Consider the following 12,390-nt stretch of genomic DNA (forward strand, 5'->3'; position numbering starts at 1 on the left):
CAGTTGACTACACTAACTAGTCCCTTAATTTCCATTGAAATAAGAAACCTTATTACTAAGCTATTTTTGATTATCCTTCAATTTAATTCAAATTGAATCAACTCATAATCACTCGGTCCAAGGTTATTTTCTTCAACTAGCTCCTCTATAACATCCTCATTACTTAGCAAAAACAAATCTAAAATAGCATCAACTTTTGTTGGTTCAATGACTATTTGGTGAGAAAATATGTTGGTTATCACATCCAGGAATAATGAGGCCCTACCGTTATTAGTAGTGTTTATGCTCCAATCTATATCTGAGAAGTTAAAAGTCTCTCATTCTATATTGCATTTTATTAATTCAATTTAAACTGTATGTCATAACCACCAATAAAATACATTAAGTAATGTTGACTAGCCACAGTTGGAGAAGGTATTTTAAAGCATTAAAAATAGAGACTGTCCTTTTAAGAACTGACAGTAGGCCCCAGGGTCCATTTGAGTGACACACAAATAGAAATCAATGTTAACATTAAAACAGCAAATACTCTGTAACCAAGTGATAAAGGTCTACTTCACATTACTTGCTTCTGTTAAAAGAATATTGTTGTAGGGAGGAATTCTAGGTGGTTTGGTATGTTGGTAATAGGGCATAGAGAGCTATTCACCACTAGGGTCCCAGTACTGCAAACATTTAAGCAGTCAAGTAATTATATATTTCAAAACAGTGGTATCACTCAAAAATGCATAAAGTTAAGTATGTGTTCAAATATTTGCTGGAACAGGAACTACATCTCTAGAAGTTGCTGTAAGAATTTCATTATAACGTAAGTTTTATTATATAAATTTTCATAATTAATAAAAACATTAAATTAAGATTAATGGCAATTTTAAAATATTCGGTTTCAGTAACATTAAATAGTGTTATTAACACAAATGCATATATTTAAAACATTTTTATTCTTACAGTGTCTCTTTAATTGAATTACTTTAGTTAACATTGCTTAGCTTTCCTTTCATTAGTTAAAGTAGGTGGGACAATACCATAGATGGGTAGGCTTCCAGAGGAAATAATCTGTTATCAGCCTAAATTTTGTTTTTCCCCGCTCATGAGTATGTGACTGGAAGTTTATAGTAATGTTTTCATATTCTGAATCTTATTATATTTGTCAATGAGGCAACAACTTTTATGTTTGCTCATTTCTTCTTTATTGCTATTATTTTTTTAAATAAAGAAAGCAAAGCAATGTATTATTTTTTAAATAATTTTCATTAATACCTTGTAATGTTTCACTTTTACATTCTTTGCAGATGTATGCCACCATTATTGTGTGAATTCTGAATCTTGTACCATTGCTGATGATGGAAGTGTAGAATGTGTCTGTCCTGTACAATATGAGGGTCCAAAATGTGAAGTAGACAAGTGTGTAAGATGCCATGGTGGGCACTGCATAATAAACAAGGACAGTGATGACATAATATGCAAGTAAGTGTTTTTGTTAGATTTAAAGTGCTATATTATATACATAGATCAGTTAATAGTTAAAATGCAATAATCGGTAAGTCATTATACTTGATGGCATACAACAGAGTTGTACCACATGAATGGTGGGTTACAAGATGGTGTAAACATGGTATCATCATTAGCTCACAAGTAACCAGGCAGAGTCCTTTGTTTTTGGTGGAATTTGAGAATCCAGGCTTTGAATATGACAGGTGGGATGGAATGATAACCTGTAAAAGCAGCAAAGAATCCTGTGGCACTTTATAGACTAACAGACGTTTTGCAGCATGAGCTTTCGTGGGTGAATACCCACGAAATGATAACGTGGGTATACCCACGAATGATAACCTGAGCAACTTCAAGGAGAACATAACCTCAATCAAAATTAAGAACTACATTTTACTCTCATATTCTCAGTAAGTATAAAACATGATTGTGCCAGGGAAGCAGAGGTTATATATTTTTCTGATCATTTTTTAAAGTAAAGACAGACATAAGTTCTTAGATTATCAGTAACCTGTACAGAAGTCCTTGCTTATGAGTATAATAAATAGAAAATTTGTGATGGTATGGGATGCCATAAAACTTTTTATTGTTTCAGGTTTGGGACAACCACGTTACTCATAAAAGGAAAAAAAACACTAGAAAATTGTGTATGTTATCCCCAATAAATGGAAATAAAACACTGTCGTACTCCATGCCATCACAAATTTTTTACTACTTTGAAATATATTAATTGCTATGAAAACAGTTATATCATGGGCATTGCAGAGTTCAGTGATATTCACATGTGCAAGTGAAGGCCATTTATATTTAATGGTTTGAATTTTATACCATACATCTTGAAATACAGGAGGTTGTAATATTATATCCTTAGATATCATACATAAGAAAGATACATAAGAAATAAAACACATTAGGTATCGTACATAATTATTTAGTAAGTATAGAATTTTTTGTATTGTTTTTAAGCTATCAGCCCAAGAGCTAATTATTTTTTCCCACCTAAGACATGGAAGAATTGCCCTGAAAAGCATAGCTTGATGTGTTACTACTAAGCCCAGCATTCTTTAACTAATTGTTTAATCACAGAATCATAGAAATGTAGGACTGGATAGGACCTCAATAGGTGGTCTAGTCCAATCCCCTGCACTGAGGCAGGACTAAGCATTATCTAGACCAGTGGTTCCCAAACTTGTTCCACTGCTTGTGCAGGGAAAGCCCCTGGCGGGCCGTGCCGGGCTGGTTTGTTTACCTGCCGCGTCCACAGGTTCGGCCGATTGCGGCTCTCAGTAGCTGCGGTTCACTGCTCCAGGCCAATGGGAGCTGCTGGAAGCAGTGGCCAGTACGTCCCTTGGCCTACGCTGCTTCCAGCAGCTCCCACTGGCCTGGAGCAGTGAACTGTGGCCACTGGGGGCCGCGATCAGCCAAACCTGCAGACAGGGCAGGTAAACAAACCGGCCCAGCCCGCCAGGGGCTTTCCCTGCACAAGCGGTGGAACAAGTTTGGGAACCACTGATCTAGACTATCCCTTACAGTTGTTTGTCTAACCTATTCCTAAAAACCTCCAGTGGTGGAGATTCCACAATCCCCCTAGGTAATTTGGTCCAGTGCTTAACTACCCTTACAGTTAGGAAGTTTTTTTTCTTGCTGCAATTTAAGTCCATTACTTCTTGTCCTGCCCTTAGCAAATAAGGAGAATATTTTATCTCGTCCCCTTTATAACATCCTTTTATGTACTTCAGAGTGGTAGCCATGTTAGTCTGTATCAGCAAAAACAACAATCACTACGTGCATCTGATGAAGTGGGTTTTAGGCCACGAAAGCTTATGCCCAAATACATTTGTTAGTTTCTAATCATATCCCCTCTGTCTTCTCTTCTCTAAATCAAACAAACTCAGTTTTTTCAATCTTTCCTCATAAGTCATGGTTTCTAGACATTTACTCATTTTTGTTGCTCTCCTCTGCGCTTTCTACAATTTGTCCACATCTTTCCCAAGTTGTGGTGCCCAAAACACAATACTCCAATTGAAGCTTTATCAGGGCTGAGTAGAGTGAAATGATTACTTCCTGTATCTTGTTTACAACACTCTTGCTAATACATCCCAGAATGATGTTCACTTTTTTTACTACAGTATTACATACTTTACTCATTTTAGGTTGGACTTCACTATAACCCCTAGATCCTTTTCTGCAGTACTCCTTCCTAAGCAGTCATTTCCTAGTTTGTATGTGTGCAACTGGTTTTTCCTTCCTAAGTGTAGTGATTTGCATTTGTCCCTATTGAATTTAATCCTATATTTTTCAAACCATTTCTCACATTTATTGAGGTCATTTTGAATTCTAATCCTGACTTCCAAAATGCTTGTGACCCCTCCCAGTTTGGTATCACCTGCAGCATCTATAAAAGTATTCTCTCTGCCACTATCCAAATAATTTATGAAGATATTGAATAGAACTGAACTCAGGACAGATCCCTGAAGAACTCCACTTGATATGTCCTTCCAGCTTGATTGTGAACAATTGATGATTATTCTCTGAGTACTGGTTTTCGACCGGTTGTGCATCCACTTTATATTAGGCTTCTTTAGACTATATTTCCCTAATTTACTTATGAGAAGGTCATGTAAGACGATATCAAAAACCTTAGTAAAGTCAATATATATATCACACATACTGCTTCCCACATTCGTAAGACTTGTTACCTGACAAAGAAGGATATTAGGTTGGTTTGACATGATTTATTCTTGACAAATACATATTGACTATTACTTATCACTTTATTATCTTCTCGGTGCTTACAAATTTTTTGTTTGATTATTTACTCCATTATCTTTCCAGATACCAAAGTTAAGCTGATTGGTAAATAATTTTTTTGGTTTTCCTTATTCCCCTTTTCATATATAGGTACTATATTTGCCCCTTTCCAGTCCTCTGGGATGCCTCCCATCCTCCACAAGTTCTCAAAGATCATTGCTAATTACTCAGAGATCTCTTCAGCCAGTTCCTTAAGTATTCTAGATGTATTTCTTCAGTTCCTGCTGACTTGAAGATATCAGATTTGTTCTTTTCCTGTTTTAGGTTCAGATCCTGCTCCGTTTACACTGACGTTCACTACTGCTAATCTTTTCGATGAAAACTGAAATAAAATAGGCACTTACCACTTTGGCCATTGCTGTGCTTTCTGTTATTGTCTTTCCCTCCTCATTGAATAATGGGCCTATCCTTTCATTGGTCCTTGTCTTCTTCTAATTTATTTGCAAAATGTTTTCTTGCTACCTGTTATGTTCCTAGCTAGTTTAATCTCATTTTGTGCCTTGGCCTTTCTAGTTTTGTTCCTACATGATTGTGTTGTATTTTTTATATTCATCCTACATAATTTGACCTAGTTTCCACTTTTGTATGACTCTTTTTTTCAGATTCAGAACTTTGACGTTCTCCTGGTTAAGCCAAGGTTGTCTCTTATAATACTTCCTATCTTTCCTACACATTAGGATAGTTTGCACTTGTGCCTTTAATAATGTCTCTTTAAAAAAACCTGCCAATTCTCCTGAACTCCTTTTTTCCTTAGATTTGCCTCCCACAGAATCTTGCCTACCAATTCTCTGAGTTTGCAAAAGTCTGCCTTCTTGAAGCCAACTGTCTTTATTCTCCTATTTTTCTTAGAATCATGAACTGTGTCATCTTTCACCTCAGCTGCCTTCCATCTTCAAATTCTCAATAAGTTCCTTCCTATTTTCAGAATCAAAAATAGAACTGCCTCTCCCTTAGTTGCTTTCTCCAACTTAATAAAAAGTTGTCTCTGATGCATTCCAACAACATGTAGGATGATTTGTGCCATTCTTTATTATTTTCCCAACAGATATCTGAGTAGGTGAAGTTCCCAATCACCACAAAGTCCCGGGCTTGGATGATTTTGGTAGTTATTAAAAAAACCTCATACACCTCTTCTTCCTGGTTCAGTGATCAGTACTAGACCACTACCATGACATCACCCTGGGTTTTTTTTACCTCTTTTATCCTTACCCAGAGACTTTCACCAGGTCTGCTTCCCACCTCTATCTTCACCTAAGTGCAAGTGTATACATCTTTGATAGACAAGGCAACACCTCTTCCCTGTTTTCCGTGCCTGTGTTTCCTGAACAAGTTGTGTACTTCAATATCAATCTTCCAATCATGTGAATTAGCCCACCAAGTCTCTGTGATGCCAGTTATACCTGTTTGTCTCTCCTTTGTCCTTGCTATGATTGCCCATTTCATTCAATTTATAATTTACCTTCATTTTTATGTTACCGTTCTCTCATGCAATTTCAGACATACTTTTTAAAAAGAAACTTAATTCTCATCAGGAAAGGAAACTTCCTCTGTCAGTTCTCCCCATTAGTCTCCCAGGGCATTTACAAACCAAATTCACCCTTTTCTGCGTTTTATTATTTATATACAAATAGTTGTAAACAGTTGTAAACATAAGTACTTCTAATAGATAATCATAGTGTGGGTTCAAAAGTCTTGGTTAGATTTTTGCAATTTTTCAGCTGTTTAATGAAATGTTTGATGATTTTGGCTCACCGGGGTCCTTGTCGAAGATGATAGATCCATATAGGAAAAAGGCATTTAAGACATGTTGCTTTTATGCCTCAGGGAAGAGCATTCAGCTAAAAACTCTGATGCCTGCAAAGCCTTTCATTAAAAGCACCCAGAAGGACTGAAAGATTCAGCTCTTAAACCTGCTTCTGCAAGAGGCTCTGAAAACACATTTAGGAAATCCCATAAAAAAACCTATACTCAGAGAACATTAAACGTGTATTCCAAATTTAGGAATTGCTAAAGATAAAATTATACATGTGTAACAGTCATGTTCTCATAACTAAGGTGTTAATAGAGTGTATGTATAATCTACATGTACCAGATTTGGGGACCTATTATGACTGCTTTAAACAGCATTACACCCACTTTAAAGCACCACAAAAGGATTTTTCCTGCTCAAGGGAATATTGGGTGCCATAGAGCTAGTGCAGGAAGTGTACTCAAGGAAACGTGGTGTGGCAAGCTACATTCTGCAATCCCTAGGCCACAGGAAGCCATCATAATGCTGGAGAACCAGGCCAGTGCATCTTTGAACCCATCATTTTTCCTTACCTGTGCCATGTGAACAAAATCTGGACCCAAGGATTATTGTATGTACTATGTGTTATCGCTTCCCTTTAAAAAGCAAATTATAATAGCCAGTTTTATTTTTAAAAATGTGTTTTGCTTTTTTAATTACAAGCATATATACACCTGCCAATTTTGCTTTGTTTGCATCTTATAAAATCTTTAGTTTTGTATCTATGTAAAATAGATATAATAAATAGAGCTACAGTTGACATTACAAAAATGTGTAACGTTTCACAGAGAACAGCAGTCAGGTTTTCCATAAATATGAATGCATTGGATGATAATCCCTAGCCAGTTTTCCACAACTAAAGGGTTAAAGAAAGAAGGAGCTTTTCACATTCATGAGCAAAGCTGTATGAAAATCATCAGCATCATGAAACCCTTTTTGCACTTTGAAAGTTGCTCAGTAATTGACCTTTCTTTAGAAGCCCTATTGTTAGTGCATATTACCGCTGGAACCAATCTGCCACCTACACAGTGCTAAACTGGCATTGCTAATAGATGTGTCTCCTCTCAGTTGCTCACTGCTACAATAACTTCAGACTGGAAAGAAGTAGGGCTGTTCGAACTGCTAGTTATTTAATGGAAGACAGAGCTTTAATACATATTAAAATTAAGAAGAAAAAGCAAACGTGGGACCCAAAAGAAGATGGGAATGAGCTAAAGAGAACAATCAAAGAAGGAAGGATGAAAAAAGTATTGAAAGAATAAAAGATGCAAAAATATAATGATATCATGAAAGGCAAAAAGAAACCAAAAGAAATTATATTTGTGAAGATAAAAAGAAGATGCAAATGGAAAACAGTATATATCACATAGAGGTGTGGAAACGGTGTTCGTATCACACAGCATTGAATCCTACTTGTTTTTTAGCTGTTAAAAGGCTTCTGCTGGTGTGCAGATGGATAGATAGGTAATCACATTCAACTACAGTACAGTACTTTATGGACAAAAGCAGATTGTCTTCAGTTCCATCCCTTTTTGTGTTTTATAAGTATAACAGTGAGAAAGAATCTAATTTCTAGTAAGTAGGCGAACAAAAACTTTAATAAAATAGAATATTCACATATTTTGAGAACTATGTATATGTATTGCAGCTAATCTCTGTATTTATCTGCATTGAATGGTAATACCAGTACCAGAGGAATAGTTTGATAGTGAGCAATTAAGTACGGAGGATGAGAGGTTGTGCAATTTACAGCTGCTAACACAATGAATTGAAAAAACTGAACAGGAGCCTAGCAGCTGGATCTATGAACATATGGGTTCTAGGTCTGAACGCAGAAAATGTACAAGTTGTGTTTTGCTGCAGGTTTGTGACTTTCACCAGTTAGTTTTACAATGCACACTACAGTAGAAACCACTAAAAGGTCTACTTTTGTCAACCATTGCCACATATAGCTTCTATTCTAATAATAAGGGGAAAGTGTGGTAATCACAGACCACTGCTTGATAGCAGTTGGCAAATGCCAACAAGAAGGATGTCTTTTTTTTTATTAAGGCATTGGAATGAGACTCAGGAGATGGGAGTTCACTTCACACCTCTGCCAGAAATTTCCTGTGGGACCTTAGCCAAAGTTGCTTTTATAATCCTGTGCCTCAGTTCCCCCTATGTAAAATGCAAATATTGCTTTTCACTCACTATTTGTCTATTCAGATCAAGGACTCTCATGCACTAATGTATGTACCTAGCACAATAACCCCTTAAATTTGTGGCTAGTAGGTACTACTGTCCAACAATCAATCAGTAATAATAATATTGGCTTTTTTAAAGACAACCATGCTATGTCTACAGAATTGAGTTCAAACTCAGTCTGAGATTGACTACAAATATGTTATTTACAGTTTTATATAAAAATGTAGGCAAAATGTTAGGTTTTTTTTTCTTAAGTCCTGGAAATAGAATATTTATTCAGATATGAAGTATTGAGGATCAGTCCATTTATTAATAATTTCTTATTTGCTTGCATTTAATACCACTTGGAGGTTTTACAAGCAATGCCCAACTCCCAGAAGGCCTCAGAGGTGGGGGAAACTTTGGGCTAGTGTGGAAAGAAATTATTTGGCTCTTTTAAGGGCTACAATCCTCCTCTTCTTGGTGCCATTCAGCCTCATTGTCACCTGGAGGAGGAGGGTGGTTAGGCTGACTGGTGGACCACAAAGCTATAGCAAAACGCATTGGCTCCCACACACTTAATGGGAGGGTTATAAGCTCTTCCCCCAGCTCTAGGAGCCATTCTGCACAAGAAGAAAAGCTCCCATTCCACTCCCCCCTTGAGATTAAAATAGGACTGTGTCTTCTGTCTTGCTGTGGACATCACACTAATCACCTGTTGGGACTTGGAAGGAATTTTCCCTCTCTGCCAGACTGGCCTGAATAGTGTGGATGTTTTCACCTTCTTTGCAGCAGCCTAAGGACCCAGTGGGTAGGTTAGGCTGTACAATTCATTTTTATCACAACTTGGCACATGCCCAGTGCAGGTAGTCATTCAGTAGAGTAGGTCTGGTACTCTGATGAACCAGACTCAGAAGTGGATTGGAAGACATACAACACTCCTCTCCTTGGGAACATTCAGTCTCCTTGTTGTCTGGAGGAGGGAGGGTTAGGCTGATTGGTGGAACACAAGGCTGTAGCAAAGCCTATTGGCTCCCACACACTTAATAGGAATTTTAATAAGCCCTTCCCCCAGCTCTAGGGATCATTCTGCACAAGAAGAAAAGTTCCCACTCCATGTCCCCCTTGGAATTTAGGTCTCTTTTAAAAAAAGGTGGGGAATGGGGTGGGGCTCCTAATGTCTACTACAGGAGACAACCCCATCTTTCCCTCCCTGTTAATCCTGGTATGACGGAAGGATGATGGGGTCCCAAAAAGCCTGCTGGGACCAGGTTAAAAGAATGGGGGGCTGATGGCAGCCTCCACCAGCTGGAGTGAATCATAGTAGGAAGAATGACCTGCATGGGAGGAGTTATTTTTGGATAGTTCCCAAATATATTACTTAAGCAAACTGCACCCTAGTTATGCCACATTCCTGGTGTCTTGTTTTGTCTTCATATGGTGTCCAGGACAATGGCTCAAGGACACAGGTTTGCAGCAATGCAATGGTACCCCATTAAGAGCTGCAGAGATAGTCATAGATTCATAGACTCTAGAACTGGAAGGGAACTTGAGAGGTCATCGAGTCCAGTGCCCTGCCCTCATGGCAGGACCAAATACTGTCTAGACCATCTCTGATAGACATTTATCTAAACTACTCTTAAATATCTCCAGAGATGGAGATTCCACAACCTCCCTAGGCAATTTATTCCAGTGTTTAACTACCCTGACAGTTAGGAACTTTTTCCTAATGTCCAACCTAAATCTCCCTTGCTGCAGTTTAAGCCCATTGCTTCTTGTTCTGTCATTAGAGGCTAAGGTGAACAAGTTTTCTCCCTCCTCCTGATGACACCCTTTTAGATACCTCAAAACTGCTATCATGTCCCCTCTCAGTCTTCTCTTTTCCAAACTAAACAAACTCAATTCTTTCAGCCTTCCTTCGTAGGTCATGTTCTCAAGACCTTTAATCATTCTTGTTGCTCTTCTCTGGACCCTCTCCAATTTCTCCACATCTTTCTTGAAATGCGGTGCCCAGAACTGGACACAATACTCCAGTTGAGGCCTAACCAGCACAGAGTAGAGTGGAAGAATGACTTCTCATGTCTTGCTCACAACACACCTGTTAATGCATCCCATAATCATGTTTGCTTGTTTTTGCAACAGCATCATACTGTTGACTCATATTTAGCTTGTGGTCCACTAGAACCCCTAGATCCCTTTCTGCCGTACTCCTTCCTAGACAGTCTCTTCCCATTCTGTATGTGTGAAACTGATTGTTCCTAAGTTGAGCACTTTGCATTTGTCTTTATTAAACTTCATCCGGTTTACCTCAGACCATTTCTCCAATTTGTCCAGATCATTTTGAATTATGACCCTGTCCTCCAAAGCAGTTGCAATCCCTCCCAGTTTGGTATCATCTGCAAACTTAATAAGCGTACTTTCTATGCCAATGGTTAAGTCGTTGATAAAGCTATTTAACAGAGCCGGTCCCAAAACAGACCCCTGCGGAACCCCATTTGTTATACGTTTCCAGCAGGATTGGGAACCATTAATAACTACTCTCTGAGTATGGTTATCCAGCCAGTTATGCACCCACCTTATAGTAGCCCCATCTAAATTGTATTTGCCTAGTTTATCGATAAGAATATCATGCGAGACCGTATCAAATGCCTTACTAAAGTCTAGGTATACCACATCCACCGCTTCTCCCTTATCCACAAGACTCGTTATCCTATCAAAGAAAGCTATCAGATTGGTTTGACATGATTTGTTCTTTACAAATCCATGCTGGCTATTCTCTATAACCTTACCACCTTCCAAGTGTTTTGCAGATGATTTCCTTAATTACTTGCTCCATTATCTTCCCTGGCACAGAAGTTAAACTAAGTGGTCTGTAGTTTCCTGGGTTGTTTTTATTTCCCTTTTTATAGATGGGCATTATATTTGCCCTTTTCCAGTCTTCTGGAATCTCTCCCGTCTCCCATGATTTTCCAAAGATAATAGCTAGAGGCTCAGATACCTTCTCTATTAGCTCCTTGAGTATTCTAGGATGCATTTCATCCGGCCTTTGTGACTTGCAGGCATCTAACTTTTCTAAGTGATTTTTAACTTGTTCTTTTTTTATTTTGTCTTTTAAACCTACCCCCTTCCCATAAGTATTCACTATGTTAGGCATTCCTTCAGATTTCTCAGTGAAGACCGAAACAAAGAAGTCATTAAGCATCTCTGCCATTTTCAAGTGTCCTGTTACTGTTTCTCCTTCCTCACTGAGCAGTGGGCCTACCCTGTCCTTGGTCTTCCTCTTGCTTCTAATGTATTGATTAAAAGTCTTCTTGTTTCCCTTTATTCCCATAGCTAGTTTACGCTCATTTTGTGCCTTTGCCTTTCTAATCTTGCCCCTGCTTTCCTGGGTTGTTTGCCTATATTCATCCTTTGTAATCTGACCTAGTTTCCATTTTTTATGACTCCTTTTTATTTTTTAGATCATGCAAGATCTTGTGGTTAAGCCAAGGTGGTCTTTTGCCACATTTTCTATCTTTCCTACCCAGCGGAATAGCTTGCTTTTGGGCCCTTAATAGTGTCCCTTTGAAAAACTGCCAACTCTCCTCAGTTGTTTTTCCCCTCAGTCTTGATTCCCATGGGACCTTACCTATCAGCTCTCTGAGCTTACCAAAATCCGCCTTCCTGAAATCCATTGTCTCTATTTTGCTGTACTCCCTTCTACCCTTCCTTAGAACTGCAAACTCTGATTTCATGATCACTTTCACCCAAGCTGCCTTCTACTTTCAAATTCTCAACGAGTTCCTCCCTATTTGTTAATCAAGTCTAGAACAGCTTCCCCCCAGTAGCTTTTTCAACCTTCTGAAATAAAAAGTTGTCTGCAATGCAGTCCAAGAACTTATTGGATAGTCTGTGGCCCGCGGTGTTATTTTCCCAACATATATCTGGATACTTGAAGTCCCCCATCACCACCAAATCTTGGACTTTTGGATGATTTTGTTAGTTGTTTAAAAAAAGCCTCATCCACCTCTTCCACCTGGTTAGGTGGCCTGTAGTAGACTCCCAGCAGGACATCACCCTTGTTTTTTACCCCTTTTAGCCTAACCCAGAGACTCTCAACACTTCCATTTCCTATGTCCATCTCCACCTCAGTC

At 38.3% G+C, this 12,390-nt stretch overlaps 1 protein-coding gene across 1 annotated transcript in view; it reads left to right on the forward strand.

Annotated features, from left to right (window-relative positions):
• LRP1B (LDL receptor related protein 1B) overlaps positions 1-12,390 on the forward strand; it is a 1,239,928-nt gene that overhangs the window by 1,195,696 nt on the left and 31,842 nt on the right. The window contains exon 85 of the mRNA XM_039494476.1: positions 1,293-1,467. Coding sequence (XP_039350410.1) covers positions 1,293-1,467 — 175 coding nt within the window. The remainder of the gene's footprint in view (positions 1-1,292; positions 1,468-12,390) is intronic.

This window comes from Mauremys reevesii, linkage group 11, assembly GCF_016161935.1.
Source record: "Mauremys reevesii isolate NIE-2019 linkage group 11, ASM1616193v1, whole genome shotgun sequence".
NCBI classification, from domain to species: domain Eukaryota; kingdom Metazoa; phylum Chordata; order Testudines; family Geoemydidae; genus Mauremys; species Mauremys reevesii.